At 39.9% G+C, this 21,039-nt stretch overlaps 1 protein-coding gene across 5 annotated transcripts in view; it reads right to left on the bottom strand.

The window, feature by feature from the left end:
- Positions 1-1,099: 1,099 nt before the first annotated feature.
- Positions 1,100-21,039, bottom strand: part of IMPG2 (interphotoreceptor matrix proteoglycan 2) — an 83,433-nt gene continuing 63,493 nt past the window's right edge. For 2 of the 5 annotated variants that reach the window (XM_045851942.1, XM_045851945.1), the window contains 7 exons: positions 18,929-20,226; positions 17,649-17,868; positions 13,208-13,418; positions 11,703-11,891; positions 10,116-10,317; positions 9,340-9,419; positions 1,100-5,167 (listed from right to left, as the gene is read on the bottom strand). In XM_045851942.1, coding sequence (XP_045707898.1) covers positions 5,155-5,167; positions 9,340-9,419; positions 10,116-10,317; positions 11,703-11,891; positions 13,208-13,418; positions 17,649-17,868; positions 18,929-20,226 — 2,213 coding nt within the window. In that variant the 3' untranslated portion in view covers positions 1,100-5,154. Of the gene's footprint in view, positions 5,168-9,335; positions 9,420-10,115; positions 10,318-11,702; positions 11,892-13,207; positions 13,419-17,648; positions 17,869-18,928; positions 20,227-21,039 lie in introns of those variants that run through there. The other 3 variants (XM_045851943.1, XM_045851946.1, XM_045851944.1) reach the window with 3 other exon arrangements.

The following is a 21,039-nucleotide window of genomic DNA, read 5'->3' as shown; positions in this document are numbered from 1 at the left end:
ACGTTCAGAAGCACCTAGAGGTGGACCAGCATGGGGAAGCCTCAGCTAAAGTGCCTAGGCTTGTCCTGACTCAGTTTATTAAAAACAGTGTTACTACTCACTTTCTCTTAAAACTTGGCCACTAGTTAATCAACAGATGTTTATTAGACACATTTCTCTCACTTTGCATTTTTATAATACAGTCATTGGAGTCGAATCAGGACCACCCCTCCTTTTTACTGATATAGGATTGTCTCATGCTCTGTTGCCAAAAGACATCACACAAGTGCAGGAAGGGAAAAAACTGAAAATTGAGATTTCTCGTGTTGATGCTCAGGTAAGTGGTAGCTGAGTTGCCTCCTGCCCTTCCCATGCAAGATGGCTTTAGGTTGCTGTCAGCATATTGGTCTCCTCTGTCCTCTAGTCAGCTCACAGTTCCTGCTCTCATTACAGCACAGCTGGTGCTAACTACCCCCTAATCTTTCTTTAATCAATTCCATCAGTTTTCTTTCCATCCCTTCCTTAAGCAAATAAGAAAAAAATAAAAGCTTCTAACAGTTACAAGAGTAAAGTTCAAGAGAGGCTAAATAATGACTCAGCATCATTAAATAGCAACAAAGGCAACATCTGAGCTCTAGATTTGTCTCTGGTTCCCCTACATCTTCACTTCCCAAATGCTAATCAAAGCCAGATGGGAAGGGTGTTGGGGCATGGGGGGAAAGGTGAAGTGATTAAAAATAATCATCAGTTATAAAAACAATCATGGGAATGTTAATTTAAGTACAGCATATGAAACACAGTAATATTTTAACAAACGTGCATAGTGTCAGATGGGTACTGGACTTATGGGGTGATCACTTTGTAAGTTATGTAAATGTCTAATCACTGTGTTGTACATCTGAAACTAATATGATATTGTATGTCAATTGTAATTTAATTTTTAAAAATTCTTAAAAATCAAATAAATAAAATAAATTTTAAAAATAATCAAAGACTGATCTTCATTTTTGCACCATGCTTACATTGTATCTTTGAATGGTAATTACAACTCAACTGTTGCTATTATCTACAATTGAAAAAAAATGTAGGCAAGGTTCTTGAAAGAGAAGTTTATTAATAATGAAAATGGCATACATACATGAGAAGGAAAGCCCCTTTTATATACACAAAGACTTTTTCATGCTAATTAGCTAGAATTAAGACTAGAGCATTTCAAAAAAAAAAAGTACAGTAGCATGAATTTGTCTGACCCAGTTTAGGTAAAATGTCATTTTAAACAAGATGAAAAAAAAACTTTCATTATCTATACCCCATATTGAACACGATCACCCCAGAAACATCACATAGTCCTGATACATAAATAATTATACCTGTATTCTTTGATATCATGGTTACCTTTTTCCTATGTATGCCCTTAATCTCTAAAGGAATAATTAAGTATAAGCGAGGGGAGAAAAGCCAGGAGAAGAAATCATTTAATCTAGTCTGTAGTTGTAAATTGTGCAAATGAGGGGTGCCATTTAAGCTGTGTCTTATCAACTCATAGGAGTATTATAAGGTTTTATAAAATCCATGTGCCAAAAAAATTTCCAGGCAGATTCTCTACACCATCAATCACTTTTTGGTACCCTCCCACCTTCCCACCACCAGCCAGGATCTACTGTAGAATACAATGCAACTGATTGATTTGAGGTTTGTGACCTTCACATCTTTTTTTCTGCATTTATTATACATTTGGGAGTAGAATGAGCTGGGTCCATGACTCTTGCAGCTGGACTATAAATGAAGAAAGCTGGCCCTACCCATTCCTACTGGGAATTGTTAGAAGCATTTTAGGGAGAAAAAATTTGACCCATAACTTTCTTGGCTAAAACATCTCAGTTTAATAAAGATGGGTTATTCTCCTAAATTGGCTATTTCTTCATGGTATAAATATGTCGAATTCACTTCCCATTTCAAAATGAAAAGTCAATTTACAGGCTGGTATCCATGACAGAAAACATGGAAATGACACAAAATACAACCTGCCTAAAAATCACGAAATGGAAGGGAAACTGATAAAGCTAGAATGCAAATGAATAATCAGATCAGATATCTTCGTCGACTCAACATAGTTTTAGAGCCAACAAAAACTATTTGTACATTTTTTATCTTTTTTCCTAAAGTACTATTAAGTCAGGGCTGTTTCGCTACATCACAATGCACTACGTGGTAAAACAGGGGAGGGAGGCGGGCAGTAACCTACCCATGGTGACCAGACACTACAGAAGAAAAAAGAAGAGGTGGGAAGAAAATCAGGCAAAGCCTGCACTTGTTTCATTGTGTAAAGTAAATGGGACCTTAGGACACATAAATGTGAACAAATACTCTTAAAACATTGCCATGATGGAAATGGAATCTTATTTCTCAAATAAATTCCCCTTTATCCAGAACCCATGAAAATAAGAATTGTGTGTAGACACTCAACAATAAAGGCTATCTATATCTGTAAGACTCCAAAGCACCTTACGAATCAAAAAACAAGTTTTTTTAGTTATTTACCATGTACTTTTAGTGCTAACTGCATTTTATTGTTTTCAAATAAAGTGATAGTTTTATTGAATATTATATTGCTAGGTTAGTGAGAATGTTCTAATAACCAGAATATTTCATTCCTCAATCACATACCCTAAAAGGAGAGTTGAGCCTAATACTTCAAAATGACTGCATGCCATTAAATTACCTTGGGGAATGCTCTTTTTAAAAGCTCTCTCTGTTTCTATGAATCTGGGTTGTTAAATTTTGTTTGTTTTTTAGATTCCACTAGAAGTGAGAGCATATGGTATCTCTTTCTCTGCTTCAGTGAGCACAGTGTCTGCCGAAGGGAAGGACAATAGACAACACTGTGATGAAGTTGCATGGTGACAGGTGATTCTGGAGTTAGTGGGATGACCATAACGTAAGGTATAAAAGTGACAAATCACCATATTGTCCACCTGAAACTAATGTAACTAGTATAATAGGGTATACCAACTGTACTTAAGTTTTTTAAAAGTCCTTTCTGGGCAGTGTGAACATCAGTGGATCTTCAGCATGGAAACTGCACTCTCTGACCTACCCCACGTGGTTCAGCTGTAACAAGGTGGGGCAACCCTGAGAGTGCAGGACTTCCTTAATTTTCCACATAATAGGTGTGGAGCAGATACTCACGTAGAGCTAAGAAATTTGCTCTCGCATGAAAAGGTCACACAAAAGAAAATGAGAGACAGAGACCCATCAGATTCTCAAATCCCCACTTCACTGCCTGGCCCCTGGGAAACAACGATCCTCCCACAGCTCAGAGTCTGTTCCTCCTGAGTGTCTCACGGGCCGACCTGCTCTAGTTGCCCTTCGCATCCATCTGGAACTCTGCCAGCAGGTGGACATTCAAAAGGTGGCATTCTATGGTTAATTTGCGATAAAACAATTTTTTAAATCAAACACAAACAAGTTTAGGAAAAATTTCAAAGCTAAACAGAACTCTTTAGAAGTTTTACAAATAAAATTAAGCACTTAGTAGTGACGAGTGCCATTAAATTTTATCAACTACCTTTCAAATGGGCCCAGCAAAAAATGTCCCAGCAGTGGCTTGTACCTCTGCTGAAGTCCTAGAGAATGCGGTATGTGAGAGGGAATACAAGAAATACTGACATAAGGGAACTGCCTTCACACCACACACACACACACACACACACACACACACTAGTTACCACACAAACTTTGCAAAGTACCTGGATATCTTCAAGGCTTCACTAGCTTTACTGTGGCATGTACTGAGCCCAGACATTTAGTTTCTGGTGTCTTCATAATGAGTGAAATTGGCAGTCATCAAGTTAAGAAAAAAAATAAGTTAACCAATATTTTATCTTAATGGTCAGTCTATCCCTAGTCAGAAAAAAATCAAATGTTCCAGATTGCTTTAATACTAATATTAAAGACATTGTAACATAAAATATCTGTATCAATAATAACTTATTTGCACATACAATTTAATATTAATAATGATGATTATTTGGCCCTCTCCTTTGCCCTTCCAAAGCTACCCACTCAAAAACATACTGGAGATAAAGTGGGTAGTTACTAATTCAGTTAAAATTTATATAAGATGGGGACCTTTTCCTACCTATAAAATAAAAGATATTAAGCAGGAATTAATTTAGACAAGTTATTAAACAAAAGAGAAGTAATCCAAATCAGCTAACCTGTACTACGTGAGGTAGTTAAGTGCTATTTCCCAAATGAAAATATCAGAAACTAGAGAAGATCCAGGATTCAGCTGGGACATCTTTAGATACCATAAGCAGGGTCAAGGAACCTGTAAGTTCTAACTCAGCCCACCTGTCAATCGGCATACCATACACTCTCAGCTCTGTGGCCTTGACCTAACCTTCATTCCCTCCCTGTCCACAATTAAATTCATCTTTAGTTGAAGGAAAGCCTTCAGACTTCATATATATGTATTGTTCTTGATAGCAAAAAAAAGAAAAAAAGATTCTGAGATAGTTAACACAACAGTAATGTGATCTTAATTAACATGCTCAGGAAATTCAAAAGTCTGGTAGAAGCATAAAGTACAAGACTAATTCTATAGAGCAGCAAAAAGTTTACTTTTTCTTCAGCAGTTTAATCCTCCCCCAAAACTTAACATTTTAATTAGACAAATCTGACTATAAACTATATTAAAACTGCATCAAAGGCTTCTCACTCCATCTGACGATACCAAGCATGCTACAGAATGTTTACCTGGCAAACCTGCCCTCTCCTGTAATAATCTCGCCTTCTCTTCCTCCTGGGACTCCAGAGGTGCAGTTGTCAGCAGACGGCCTGGGACATGCGGCAGCAGACAGCAATGCCTCCCCAAGGCGCCCTCAGGCCCGGCTGCTTTCTTCCAGAATGCTTTCCAGAACCCACATAGTTTTGAATTTCTTTACATACAGTGTAGGTACAAAATTTTTTGTAGGTATAAAAATTGTCACATCTCTTACTACATTCTGAAATTTTGAACTGGAAAAAAAAATGTGTGCCCTAAACTTCATGTTTTATAGTAAAATACTCATCTTCCAATGGAGTTCAAAATCCAGGTTCATTATATGATACAGTAACAAGTGATCTCTATCTTCTCTAGGCTTCTAATCTGTTCCAAAATACGAGTCATGATTAAAGCTCATCCCTGTTATGGGAAAAAGAAAAACACAATTAATTGAAGAAGCAAGAATGTACATTGAAAGGCACTTCTGCTGTAATACATTGCCAAGTTGTATTCCTAAAATCACCAGTACTCTCTATTTGCTTTCTCTGCACAAAGTTATCCCGCACTTTGCTAAGTTTAAAAAAAATCCCTGGCCAAGATAGAGGCATAGGTAGACACACTGCGCCTCCTCCCACAACCAAAATAAGGACAACAACAATTTAGAAACAAAAAACTACCAGTACCAACAGAAAATTGAACTGTATGGAACTCTGACAACCAAGGAGTTAAAGTAGACACATTCATCCAGACTGGTAGGAGGGGCAGAATCGGGTAACAGGGCAGAAAGGGGTCATGTCAAAGTGGTGGCTGGCAGACCCAGTGAGGTAGTGGATTGTGGAGGGGCGTGGCACACAAGGCAGCTGGCAGAACCAGGTAATCCCACATTCACACACAGATAAACCAGGCAAAACTGGGCAGTGAGACAGACTGCACAACCCAGGGTCCCAGCATGGGGAAATAAACCCTCAAAACACACTGACTGAACACACCTGTGGGGGTTGAGGTGCCGGGAGAGGCACCCAGCCTCATAGGAGAGTTCGCTGGAGAGACCCACAGCATCCTAGAATGTACACAAGCCCACCCACATGGGAATCAGCACCAGAAGGGCCCAGTTTGCTTGGGGGAAGCCTTGGAAGTGACTAAAAACTGGCAGAGAGCAGAGCAAGCAGCATTGTTCCCTCTCGGACCCCTCCCCCACAGACAGTGTCACAACCCAGCGATGTGGGTTACCCCACCCTGGTGAACACCTAAGGTTCAGCCCCTTACTATGTAACAGGTGTGTCAAGACAAAAAAAAAAGGCTCAAAAGAACAGATCGAAGCTCCAGAAAAAATACAACTAAATGTCAAGAGATAAACCTTAGCCAACCTATCAGATGCACAGTTCAAAACACTGGTAGTCAGGATGCTCACAGAATTGGTTGAATTTGGTCAAAAATTAGAGGAAAAAATGAAGGCTACGCTAAGTGAAATAAAGGGAAGTATACAGGGAACCAATAGTTATCGGAAGGAAATCAGGACTCAAATCAACAGTGTGGACCAGAAGGAAGAAAGAAACATCCAATCAGAAAAGAATGAAGAAATAAGAATTCAAAAAAATAAGGAGAGGCTTAGGAACCTCCAGGACATCTTGAAACATTCCAACATTCAAATTACAGGGGTGCCAGAAGAAGAAGAGAAAGAACAACAAATTGAAAACTTACTTGAACAAATAATGAAGGAGAACTTCCCCATTCTGGCAAAGGAAATAAAATTCCAGGAAGTCCAGGACTCTCAGAGAGTCCCAAAGAAGTTGGACCCACGGAGGAACACACCAAGGCACATCATAATTACCTTAGCCAAGATTAAAGAGAAGGAGAGAATCTTAAAAGTAGAAACAAAAGGAGAGAGTTACCTACAAAGGAGTTCCCATCAGACTGTCAGCTGATTTCTCAAAAGAGACCTTACAGGCAAGAAGGGGCTGGAAAGAAGTATTCCAAGTCATGAAAGGCAAGGACCCACATCCAAGACTGCTCTATCCAGCAAAGCTTTCGTTTAGAATGGAAGGGCAGATCAAGGGCTTCTTAGATAAGGTCAAGTTAAAGGAGGTCATCATCACCAAACCCTTATTATATGAAATGTTAAAAGGACTTATCTAAGAAAAAGAAGATAAAAAATATGTACAGTAAAATGACAGCAAACTCACAGTTATTAACAACCACACCTAAAGCAAAACCAAAAGAAACTAAGCAAACAACTAGAACAGGAACAGAACCACAGAAATGGAGATCACATGGAGGGTTAGCAACAGGGGAGTGGGAGGAGGAGAGAGGGGGAAAAGGTACAGAGAATAAGTAGCATAGATGGTAGGTAGAAAATAGACAGGGAGAGGGTAAGAATAGTATGGGAAATGTAGAAGCTAAAGAACTTATGACACATGGACATGAACTAAAGGGGGGGAATATGGGTGGAAGGGGGTGTGCAGGGTAGAGGGGAGTGAAGGGGGAAAATGGGAGGACTGCTCAGAGCATAATCAATAAAATATATTTTAAAAATCCTTCTCTACAAAGACCATATAATGTTTTTACTAAATCCTAAATCAAGTCTATTAACATTTTCTTGGGCTACTGTTAGATAAAATGCTGAGATTAAGTGAAACTGAAAATATTGTGTGGGTTATATGCCTAACATTTTTTAAAATATATTTTATTGATCATGCTATTACAGTTGTCCCATTTTTTTCTCCCCTTTATGCCCCTCTGCTTTGTACCCCCCTTCCCTCCACCATTCCTCCCCTGCTTAGTTTATGTCCATGGGTTGTACATATAAGCTCTTTGGCTTCTCCATTTCCTATTCTATTCTTAACCCCCTCCTGTCTATTTTGTACCTACCAATTATGCTTCTTATTCCCTGTACCTTTTTCCTCCATTTTCCCCCCTCTACCTCCCCATTGATAACCCTCCATGTGATCTCCATTTCTGTGATTCTGTTCCTGTTGTAGTTGTTTGTTTTTGTTTTTTAGATTCAGTTGATAGTTGTGAGTTTGTTGTCATTTTACCATTCATAGTTTGGACCTTCTTCTTTTTCTTAGATAAGTCCCTTTAAAAAGGGTGTGCCTAACACTTTTTCAATGCCATCTTCCTTAACGAACATCCCTCTTAAGTTTATAGTGCATGTGTGAACTTCCTTTTGCTTCACCAATCTTTTTTTTTGGAATCTTCTGTTACCATGGATTTTGTATTGTATATGTTATTGACAGGCAGTTTGCCAGCAGAAACTGAAGCAATGTAGTCAATCTGTCTTCCACTAATTACATTCTCCTGAACCCTGTCTTTGGATGTCTTGGCCTAGATGAGATGCATTTTTCATCCAGGCAACAGATTCAGGCAGGGGTCTCCAAGGGGCTTATAAAAAGTCTTAGGGAGGACAAAACTGTCAATTATGTTCTTTTATTAGATACCCCTGGAATGGAGTCCCCAGTCATCTGCTAGCTTCAGACAAGTAGGTACCCTGGTTTCAAAGGCAGACTCCTGGTACTACTGTTTGACCAGCAGTAAGCAAGGTTGGCAGTACCTCCCAAGAGCCAAGTCAGATGTTCAGAGATTTTTAAAGGGGTCTCTACCATGTACATGGAATTATAAAAATACTTCCTCAGTTCCCTTAAGTGTCAGTTTGTCCCTTCCTATCAGAGAGGAATCATGGGAGAGACTGTATACCAGAGAAAAAGGAATTTGGAGCAAAGGGGCAGACACTACAGGGCCATGGGTGTTATCCTGACCCTTTATCAATTTCTTCCACAAGCTTCAGTGAATTGCCCTGGTTTTTCTCTTTTCAAGCCAGATGAAAATATCTGGCTTGAGTTGAACCTGCCCATAAGGAAGCACCCTTGTGAGGGCAGCATTAAGAGCAAATATACTAATTGCACCCATGACACTCAATTACTGCCCATAATGGTCTCTTTATAAGATAGTTTATTTTGTAACTTAAGTCTGGTTACGGATCCTGGGGAACAAAAGGAATAAAACCAGAGACACCTGCCCAAAATGCAGGCTGAGAAAAGCAATTGAAATACAGAATGAAATATAAAATGAACTTTATAGAAACAATGTATACACTTTAATGAAATTTGTGTAATTCAAAGCATAGTGAAAAGTATCTATAGAGATAATTAAATGTTAGGATTGATGGCTACTCACGTGCTTTTCATGGAAACTATCAAAAGTATTTCAGAGCATTAAATCAAGGGTGACACCTATGGTAATAAGAGGGAAAACATGACAGAGCCCAGGAAGCTCTAGACCAGACCATGTAGTGTCTTCATTCTAAATTTTCTCTGCCATTTGCTACCACTGTGATCTTGAGTAAGTCCTGTCAGCTCTCCAAGGCTTTTTTTGCTCACTTATAAAACTTAAATGAGAACATTCAACTGATAGAGCCCTTATGAGAAATAAGTGAGGTAATCTGTGTGAAAGTGTGTTGACTATGAAGAACTCAGCAAGCACGGGCTACCACCAGAGCCCAGGTCACATGAACAGGAATCAGGTGCTCCCGCTGGAGGTACGGTTCCAAGGAAACTGTTAAGAGCCTGAATGGGGACACTGTTCCTAATGCTTACATTTGGTGTTCTCTCACAAAAGCTGCAAACTCGGGATCATTGGCATACAGTTCCAAAATTCTCATTCTTTCTTGAATTTCCTTTAAAAAAAAAAAAACAGAAAAGAAAAAGAGGCCATGCATGGCACTATAAAAACATATATACATAACACGTAGATACAGACAACAGTGTGGTGATAGCCAGAGGGAAAGGGTGTGGGGGATAGGTAGAGGTGGGCAAAGGGGAGGAACAGGGACAGAAAGAGACTTTGCTTGGGCCAATGGGCCCACAATACAGTGTGCAGCGGATGGTATGTTTTATTGAGTCATACTCTTAAAACCCGTGTGGTTTCGTGAACTAGTATCACCCCAATAAATTCAATTAAAATATATAAATAAATAAACACTATTCACCACAAGACTATAAATAAATAAAAAGGGTTCTAATATTTATAAGGAATTGTGGCTTTCTGGGCTATCAAAAGGAGGTACAGGAAAGAACAGCCTTTACAGAGGAATGGAAGGTTTGGATACTACACAAACAGAATAACTCAGACATACTTCTAAGGAAGGGGGGTAAGGAGGGAAAGAGCATTTGCTAATAATGGAAATAGAAACCACTGGGTAGAGAATGAGGTGCAGCTCAGATGTATATACCCTCTGCATCCAACATCACCTAGGAGATATCATGGGGTAAGAACTAATCAGGAAATACTTGTCATCTTTTCCTGAAGCTCATGCACACACACACACACACACCAGCAGCAGCAGAGTGACAACAGAAAAGCAGTTTCCTACCTCCCTGGAAAGCCCACTGTTCTCATACATTTGTCTGATTTCTTCCCTATTCAGGCCGCCAAAGATCTCTCCTCCTGGAGAGCTGTAGAAGGGACACGGAGGATAGGGTCCCTTGTACTGCTCAGTTCCCATCACATGGCTTTCATAGGCAGGGTTGTATTTTACAGCATCTTCAACGGACGGGAGGCTGTCAAGCCGCCTGCTGGAGCCACAAAAAGAAAAGTATGATTGATTCAGGTTCTTGTTCAGATGCTCAATGACTTGGAAGACTATTTACCTGTAGCAAGATTTCTGTTGGGGAAGAAAAAGAGGTGACTGATACAAATGTGGAAAGGGACTGTGAAAAACAACCAGATAATCTCAAAAATTATTTATCAGGTGTTATCATTGTTATCTCCTCAGCTACCTGGCAAGGACCCTATGAAATTGTTCCATGTCTCTTACACTTTTATTTGCCCCACAGTGCCTGGCACTCAATAAATGCTGATGGGGAACCATGCCTGCTAATAGAGAGTGTTTCATTAAATGCATATGGCACCATCATTACCAGAGTAGACCAATCAAAAATCAATGTGTAACACACAGATAATCTGATAGGAATATAAATATGGGGGTGCTGGGACTCAATTCAATTCAACTCATATCTACAAATATTTACTGAGCATTGATTATGTGCCTAAGACTGTTCTAGATACTACTGATATGAAAAATTTATGGGAATCCCTCTCCAGAATGAGATTAGAGTCTAATGCAAAGTCAGAGTCAATAAAGAGGGTAAGAGCAATGATGGAAGTCTGTCCTTGGTGTTCTAGGAACCTGGGAGAGGTGACTCCTTGGCAAGCCGAGGGTGAGGGAAGGTAACCTAGACCTAAACCAGCAGCTCTTACTGACTACAGAAGCACAAAAGCAAAGTATGACCAGAGATCGTATTCACATAACAACCCCACATGTCCTTGGATCGCTAGTCTAGCAAGTGGAACAGGTTATACTTTCTCCACTGATATAGCTACGCTTAACTAAAAGAAAACCAGATTTCATTTCTTGTCAGATTCTTATCTAGATTTAAAACTGAATAAGTAAAGAGTAACCCACTAATAGATCTGGTCCTCACACAAGGGTCTCACCTTATCTCCATCACCCTTGCACCCCTCCCTAACCATGAAACCGGCATTTTGGCCATATTGAGTGATGCGCTTCCCTCAGTGCACCTTGAGGTTCATCCGTGCCTTCCTAACTGTGCTCATGCTCATTCCACCAGCTAGAAAGTGTCCCACCCAACCCACAGTTAATATCTACTCTTCTGTCACGCTAAATATCATAACAATCTTCAAATCTTCTAAGACTCTCTCCCCCAGGCAAAACTAATTCATCCATCACCTAGGCCCCTTAGCATCTTATTCATAATGCTGCTTGTGTGTGTTTCCCAGTTGACACCCTTTGGGGGCAGGGACCACATTTCATTCAGCTCTACAGCTTTCTCCCCTCTACCCCAGACCCCTACCTAATATTTGGCACATGGTAAGTATTGCACTAAATGAATGAATAGAAGGAACATTTTACTCCACCAGAACAGTTTTCTTTATTTACCTAAAGGGCCTCTGTCCTTCTCTCCTAGCATTCTGAGTTTGAAGAGTCCTGATGAGAAAGAAGATGACAGCAGAAGAGACGAGGAGAAGTCCAACCACAGAGGCGATGGTGATGCCAATCACCAAGGGCTCGGACACAAACTCCTCACAGCGCTCGCCTCGGTACCACCAGTTCTCACCCACCCGGCATCTGCAAGGAGAGGTGACCAAGTCTAAACATGGAATCACTCTGCAGAGAGCAGTAATCCACAACAGAAGCTTTAGCAGGACTGGGAAAGGTAAAGAAATGCTGACCACCTGAAGCTTTAGTAAAGAGGTAGGTATCAGGTAAATGGTCACGGGTTTTAAGTCTGTGCATCATGCCTGGCAGTGAGCCAGGAGGTCAATGACTGCAAGTAAATGGTGGAATGAAAGACTAGACTTAAAGGAAGTATTCTAATCAACTTCCTTAGTTATGGATAACATAAAGCAGGCCCAGAGGAAAGCGGCTGGTGTGAGTCACACCATTAGTCAGCAACAGAGCTGGGGCTGGCGCCCAGGTCCCCAGACTCCTCATGGCCTTTCCCCACACTGCAGACAGCCTCCAAGGCTCAGGGCCTAGACTTGTGCAAAAATGTCATCAAATCACAGGGCAGCAAGGAAATCACTGTTTTTCAAAATAATACTGATTTCTCTGCATATCAAGAGATTACTTTTCCCCTTAGTTTCCTAGCTAAACATTATACTTTTCCACATAGGAGAGTGTGAATCATTTCTATGTCCCCTGTCTTTGGCATTATGCCAACATTTTACCTTTTTCACACTCACAAATTGCCCTCTTGTTTATTCTCAGCATTCTCTCCTTTTACACCATGTGACTGTGGTGTGGATGGCTGGGAGGTTGATTTGCTCTGCTTTGTTTAAGAGGGATGGGCAGGAAAAGATGGTCAGGCTCCCTGTATCTGCTCATCTGTCTGCTGCACTGGGTGCCAGGGCGGGATGGGGGGAGTTCTACCTTAAAACAATGGATCTCGTGTGTGTGTATATATATGAAATAAAATATACTTGTCATAACTTCAAAGACTTTACATATTTGCTTTTCTTTATCTCTGAATACTCTGTAGGACCAAGAGCAGCCCAAGCTATTAAAAACATAATCCAAATAGAATGAAACTTCTCTGTTTCACGTTCAGGTACACTATAGAGTGTTGATCTTATGCTGAAACCTAATTTAGGCACCCGTTGCCTCACCATCACCTCCAAGAACCACAACCCTAGGACACTAGGCAATGTTTCTCTTGCCGCTCCCAAAGAGCATGAAATAAAATAACCATTTGAATTTGGTGTAAGTCAGGCCTTTTAACCAACTCAGTCTTCACATGAGAACTAGATGGCACCAATCTGTTGCCTAGATATAATTTCTATAATACATATGGCTGTGATTATCCTAAAATCATAGGTGTAGACCCATTTTCTTCAGAGGAAGTACCCACAACCTTGTGAAGCCAAAACCCCATTACACCATACCTACAAATGGCCCCATGTCCGGGCATAATGTCACACTTTCCATCATTGAAGCAGAAGTCAGGCTGCAGGTCACAGAGACTCTGACAGGGCCGTTCCCCAACACTCAGGTACCCAGGGTAGCACTTGCACTCTGCTTCTCCACTCCAGGGATTGACCAAGCACTCAGAAAATTCATTGCATGCCTGAAATTTGCAAGGGTTGGCTTGATCACCTAAAACACCAAACAAACCAGAAAATTATTCAAGGAAAGGCAACACACAGGAGTTGGGGTACATGAAGGTCCTCCACTAAGGCTCTCTGCTCGAGAATACCGTGGGGTGACCCCTTTCTTGAACTATTAAAATATACCATTACCACAAAGAATTTCTGACTCATCTGGGAATCTTTTCTAGACCCTTCACAGGGAGAGTGGCCCTGACAACACCTTGATTTTAGATTTCTAGCTGTCAAAAGTATGAGAGAAAAAATTTCTGTTTTTGTAAACCACCCAGTTTGTGGTCCTTAGTTACAGCAGCCCTGGGAAACTAATCCAGGGGAGCACTAGGACGATGCTGCTATAACAAGGAGAGCATACAAGCATGTAGACGGGCAGTTTCTACAGCAGAATTCCACTGTGCATTTCCCGAGTCCTCACAGTCTTATTCAAACACACACAGTGCAACTGTGTACTCAGACAGTAATACAATCCTGGCCTACCAGGGAGGGACAGCAGTGGATACAGAGTGGGAGGGATGATGTTGCCTGACTCCCTTCATTGATGGAAGTTCAAGAGTTTGTGAAAACTAGAGAGGCAAGAGACAAGTCGATGCTGCCTCCAGCCAATCATGAGGTAAAATGATACTTTAATCTGAAGGCCTTTAACTAAAAATATACAGGTAGTAGGAAAATTCTCTTTAAGAATTCTAAAACATTGTGATCCTCCAACAGGTATAGGGGAGTGCCTAGGGGAAGGAAAACAGGATCTATAAGAAGAAAGAGATGGATGTTGCTCCCTTCTGCTCCAGACCAAGGAGAAATGCTAAGACTAATATTTTAATCATATAAATAAGAGACTACAGCTTTAAAGTCTTTTTCCAGTCCTTTATGTAAGTTAAAGGTGGGTGCCCAGAACAGATGTCCCTTTGTTTAAGAGTACCTTAATGACTTTATGGGAAAACAAGTGTAGGCCTGGAGCTAACTTTGGGATAAGAGACAGGGATTAAACGGTAGAATGAATTATGTCTAGTTTTCCACGGGCAGGCAAGGAGAGGAACTGATGGGTCCAGAAAAAATGAGAGTGGAGAAAACATAAAGAGGGTGGAGAGACAGCCAGCACAGCCAGAGTAACATGATAGCTGGCTTGGTCCAAAAAGCTGGCCAATAAGAAATGACTTTGAAAAGAATGCTGATATTTGTGCCTAACAATATTTTAGTCCATCTGTTGTGGATGAGATAGCCTCCTCTGTCACCCTCATATCATTAGCATATATCTTACAGAATCAGCTACCTTGTTTTAGAGGTGCTTTGGGAAAGTCAAATATAGGTCTGTGGACCTGACCTGTGTGGCTCAGTTGGTTGAGCATCATCCTGCAAGGCAAAGGATCACCAGTTCAATTCCTGGCCAGGACACATGTGTGGATTGCAGGTTTGATCCCCAGTCAAGGCACAGTTGAAAGACAATCGATTGATGCTGCTCTCTCACATCAATATTTCTCTCCCTCTCTCTTTCTATCCTTTCCCCTCTAAAATTAAATAAAATCTTTTTTTTTTAATGGGACCATGATCTGTATTGGGTTTTCATAAAGAACAACCACAAGCATCAAGACAAATGTGAGACTGGAAACTCAGCAGAGGAAACTTTGAGCTGGAGGTGATTAAGAGATATTCAAGTTCCCTGTTCATTCCTAGAGATACTGAAGATGGGAGGGACATGGATGCAGATTTTATACTGCACATGGGAGGGGCTAATGCCAGTTCATTCAAATATTTAAAAAAAGGTGACCTTATAAACCTGGAAGACTCAGCCTGCAGCTGACACATGAGTTACATAAATGCACTTATTTATTGTACTTCCCTTTTTTTAAAAAGTGGATTGACTTTTGCAAAAATTTCATAAATTATAACAGCTTGCATTTGTATGGCTAGTCAAATGCAAATATATGTTATTTGTTTAATCCTTTGAATAGCCTCATGAAATACATAAGTCAGGTATTATTATCCTCATTTTTTAAACATTTTTAATTTTTCAATTAGAGTTATTGTACAGTATTATATTTGTTTCAGGTGTACAACATAGTGATTAGACATTTATATAACTCACCCAAAACATTACCCCCATTTTATATACATGTACTAAGGCTCAGAGATAAAATAGCTTATCTAGGGTCACACAAATGATAAATGGAAGATCAAAGACAAGAAATCAGCCCTTCCAAATTATAATTAATTGCTACTTCCACTACCCCACATGGCAAAGAATGTGAACCAGCCTTAGAGAACTCAAATGGAAATAGATTTAGATATTGGGGGATTAGCCAAATCATTTCCTCACTTTCAATGAATAATGGTCCTTCAAGGATTTCAAAGAAAAGAATGTTTGCTTCTTTCTCAGTTAAAGAATAGAGTTGAATTTCAAACAAGTTTGAGAGTAAAAGATGCTGGAGAAATATAAACCCAGACATTCCCCATTACTCCTACCCAAAACCACCAGTCTTCGGGTGTGGAGAAGATAAAAAAAGAGCAAAGACTGAGGATTCAACGGTGTTCTCTCCATCAAAGTTTTCCAAATAAAAAAATGGTTCATTTCATTTATTCACAATATTTTTCAGTACCTTCTATATGTCGTTAATAAAAGAGATAAAGTCTCTGTCCTTGTGCATGGCTAAATGGGGATACTAGCCATTAAGCAACTATGTGCATAAATTAGTATTATCACTAGTAGTAAATTCCATAGCAGGAAAAGAATATGGTGTTACCCCCAACCCCCAAAAAAAGCCTAATAGGAAAGACCCAATATGGATTATGGGTGAGTTGGTGGAAGTCTTGAGGAAGAGACATTTGAACTGAGGGATAAACCTGTGAGCAGAAGTCAGCCAAAAGGGGAAAGGGTTCCGGGCAAAGGAGCTAATATGTGCAAAGGCTCTAAGGCAAGAAAAGTTTTTTGAATCTGAAGAACTAAAAATGAACTAGTTTGACTTGGTGAGCAAAGAAGTTAGTTTCATTGAATGATATTGGGGAAGAAGATAGGGACCAGGCCTAGTGACTGTTAACCCAGGCAGTCACTGGAGCATTTCAGGCATGAAAGTGAAGTAATCTGACTGATGTTTTAGAAAGAGCACCCTGGCTGCTGGCTGCAGAATGGATGGGGCAAGGGAACAAGAGAGGTAGTGGGGAACCTGGTTCAAATGAGAGGTGACGATGGCTTGGCCTGGAGTTGTGGCAGTGGAGAGAGAGAGGCATATAGATTTGACATATATTTAGAATTCAGAATAGTATGAGTTTAGTGAATGACTGAAAGTTGGGAGTGATGGAAACTGAGGTATCAGAATGATTTCCCATGTTTCTGGCTTAAGTAGCTGAATGGACACAGCTTCCATTTATCAAGATAAGGAAAGTGAGAGGAATAAATATAGCTGGAAGGTGGCCAGATATGGAAGACAAGAGCTCACTGTTACATATCTTAAATTTGATATGCATAGAATACATCCAAGTTGAGATCAACAAGTACATAGTAGTTAAATATTGATTATGGAGCTCAGAAGATAAGTCTGATCTGCATATAAAAATGTGGAGAGTTATTAACAACTACATTAGACTGACAATAATGGAAATGGATAAAACAACTTAGGAAAATAATACAGAAGGAAAGAGTCCAAACCTACTGGGCTTGGCTACATAGAGATGTATAGCAAGAGTAGACCTAGTGGACAGGTAAAAGAGAGAGCCAGTAGAGCAGGTAGAAAAGGGAGTGGGAGGTAAATAAGATATCATGTATGGACAACCATTTGGGGGATTTTCTTCCCCCTCACCTGAGACATTTTTTCCATTGTTTTTAGAGAGAGAAGAGAAACAGAAACATCAATGTGAGAGAGAAGCATTGATTGAGTGCCTCCCCTGTGTACCATGACCAGGGGTCGTAAGTTCTCAGACGAACAGGGCCAGACCTGCAACCTAGGTGTGTGACTTCACTGGGAATCAAACCCACGACTTTTCGGTTACAGTACGATGCTCCAACCAACTGAACTACACTGGCCAGGGCCTGTGGACAACCCTTTTGAAAAGAGAATGATATTGATGTCCTTGAGAGAGATATTTTACTAATTATCAAGATGTGGAAAATTTGCCTGACACAGGACTCTTTTACCTACAAGTGTTGAATTCAACTTGACTCAGGGAAAAGAAAATACATAAGAATAATTAATGGATTCCACTAAGAAACAAGTAGGGTAATCAATATCATTACCTGATTCCACATCAAGGGAATATTTATCAATAGCCAAGTTCATGGTTTGGTAGGCAGTGGTGCAAAAGTCTTCCAGAATCATATATACAGCATTGTTAACATTAGGAGGGACAGACTTGGTGAACTTCATTCTGCTGTTCACCACAATACTGCCATTTCTGAAGTTCAAGATTTCTAAATTCTGGAACCCTGTGAGATTTGACTGGAGATAGGGAACCAGCTACAATACACAAAAAATGATCAGTTTATTAAAAAGGTTTTGCATTTTGTTCAACACATACAAAAAACAAAAACACAAAGATGTACCCCTCCCTGTTTCCAAACTGCATGCTATTTAAATTATTTAAACTATGCATCAACAAAGGTATCAGTTGTAACTACCAATTTGTACTTCCTAATCCCTTCACGTTTTCACCTAGTTCCCCAACCCTCTCCCCTCTGACAACTATCAGTATGTTCTCTGTATCTATGAGTCTGTTTCTGTTTCTTATTCATTTGTATTGTTGTTTAGATTCCACATGTAAGGGAGATCATATTGTATTTGTCTTTCTCTGGCTGACTTATTTCACTTAGCATAATACCCTCTAAGTCCATTCATACTGTTGCAATGGTAATAGTTATGGGGATGTAAAGTACAGCACAGGAACTATAATCAATAATATTGTAATAACTCTGTATGGTACCAGTTGGGTACTGGAAATATCAGGGGGAACGCTTTGTAAAGTATATGATTGTCCAACCACTGTTTGCACACTTGAAACTAATACAAAATAATATTGAATATAAACTGTAATTGAAAAAAATTTTAAAGAAAAAAAGGTTAGTTGTGAATTATTTGCGAGTTGTGAGATTGTAATAGTGATATTTAGGAACCCCATGGAGCTCACAGACAGTTCTAGACAACAGAGTTTATTTTCTCTGTTTCACTACAGGGTCACAACAGTGAAGGCATCATAGGTACCCAGAAAATACTGGTCTCACAATAAACTGTGAGAAAAATCTTCAACGTGTTTCAGTTCTAGAATTCATGAATACAATCTTCAGTACCTAAGCTGTCACATGTCTCTCATGCCACACTTGTGTTTTCTGTTTCTTGTATACACCTGTCTTATTGTTTTCCTACCAACCCTAGGCCCTGACACTATTTGTAGTCAATTTTTAAAAAGTGAGTATCTACAGCAGACCCCATTTTCCTTGACTCATGTCTTATTGTTGAGGGGGAAATAGGTGGCTCCTACATGATTACTAACTAATACCCATATGTCACTTCTTGTGCTTACCAATTCCAAGAATCTTTGCTCCAGGGCTTTATACTCCGAAGAGTTTTTATTAAACAGATCTTCTGAAAACATCATGTTAGTCACTCGAAGGCTAAAGAACACCAGCAAAGCTCCTGTGGTCTGTGTATGATTTGAGTCATTTCTTTTTGTGGGCCGAGCAACAACAGCCATCTCTGTAGAGTGAACATTTGTAGACATTTCCACATAACTACCAACCTTGCCATTTTCCTCTGGGATTAGCTCAGGCTGATAGTACTCTGTGCCTATCCGGTCCAGTTCTAATGAAATATCTTGTACGCCCATAATTACTTCATCCTCCAGCAGGGTGGGGCTTGTGGTTGGAGGCAATGTGGTGGACTGTGTCATGGAAGCTTTCAACCAGAGCTTGTCTCTACTCTCTGGTGCACTTGCTGATGATGTGTCTCCGGACAATTTCCCTTGGGAAGAAGTTTTTGCCCAAACTACATCTGACTCTGGCAATGTGGTCCACAAAGATTGCCCATCTGGCTTCACTGCTGAAATCTTGCTGTCAAACCATTCACGATGGGATGACTCTGTAGATTGTTCCATATCCTCCTTTAGAAAGGCTTCCATTTGATCTGGTTTGCCGGTAGAAGGAGAGATAGCTGTAGATGTCAGTAAAGGAGGCGCGTTAGTACCTGAGTAATAATCAATGTCAGGTACCTCTGATGTGTGCTTGGAGAGAAGCAGAGATTCAGACTGAGTTGTGGCCTCTGCAGAAATGGGCACAATAGGCCTGTCAAGGGGCTCCTCCTCTGCCAGATGTGTGGGTCTGTCCAAATGCCCATATTTTGAGTGCTCACTACTTCTGTCTGTGGAATCTATTTTGTCATCTGTAACTAGTTTCTCATCTACAGCCTCATTTGGCAAAAGTGAATCCTCATCTTCCAGCCATGACTTGGACAGTGGTTCAGTGCTCTTCTCTAATGAAGTGTCACTCCATGGCCAAGTAATCAGATCCATCTTTTGCCCAGATCCTGAACCAAAGCCACTCTCAAATATGAACTCTTTTTCCATGGATGTGTCTGGCATCAAAGTGCTCACTTCTAATTGGCCTTTGACTTTGGAGACCAAAGAGTCCAAGCCAAAATGTATATTTACTTCCTGAGTAGGAAGATCTATTGTGACAGAGGAGGCCAGATATGGTGAGGATGTCGAAGACACCCCAGAGTCTTCCATAGATGGTATTGTTTCTTTTGGCACAGGATGAGTGGATGGACTTGAAAACAATGGACCAACAGAAAGAATATCTTCTGACCCTTCAACTTTGATTAATCCTAAAAATAAAATTTTCCATTAATTAGCCAACAGTGTTACTAAATTTTATTCCCAGTCCTAATTAAACCAGCTTCCCCATTTTTTCCCATTAATTGGGAAGAGGAGTTCCTGACTTTTACACTGCTATTTCCAGGAAACAACAGGACAACATGATTATGTTTTTGTGGTCTGGTACAATCACTCATGAATATACCCCATTTCCTTGAGAATAACAAGATATCAGCTATTAAAATAATTCACTTTTAAACAGTTGATTTTTTTTCTTACTCTATGAAACTAAAGAACTGCTGGTAGCCATATTGGCTATAGACACAGAATCTAGTGAAAACTTAGGGATAAAATTTCCTAGGAAATATTGTTTGTCTTTGAATTTCCATTTCCTTGTTAAGTTTATTGTCCATCATCCTTCAGATGCACCTAATGTTCGAAATCCGGGACTCATTATTTATATCTTTGTTCATCTTCCTCTTTCACATGTATACTCCATGCTTGGGTTACAGTGATTTTTCCTTTCCTTCACAACTTCTAAATCACCTACTTGATTTTCATTTTTTAATCTGTGCTATACCTTCCTTAGTTCAGGCTCTCTCTTTCCGAAGCCTAATGCAAGTTAAAAATCTCTATACCTGGCCCCTACAATTAATCCTATTAAAAGCTAGTGGGATAATCTTGTTTGATGCTCTTTACCACTCCAATATTCAAGTCAGTAAAGTAGTTATTTAATAGTAATAATTATATACATTTTAATAGAACCTTCAAAATACCTATTAATTTATCCCCACCGTGGTCCACCAACTTCATTTCCCATTATT

The sequence above is a fragment of the Phyllostomus hastatus genome, unplaced genomic scaffold (genome assembly GCF_019186645.2).
Source record: "Phyllostomus hastatus isolate PE091 unplaced genomic scaffold, TTU_PhHast_1.1 phas_contig_86, whole genome shotgun sequence".
In the NCBI taxonomy this organism is placed as follows: Eukaryota; Metazoa; Chordata; class Mammalia; order Chiroptera; family Phyllostomidae; genus Phyllostomus; species Phyllostomus hastatus.
Note: the sequence above shows the minus strand (reverse complement) of the source record. Positions and strands in the feature narration are given on the sequence as shown.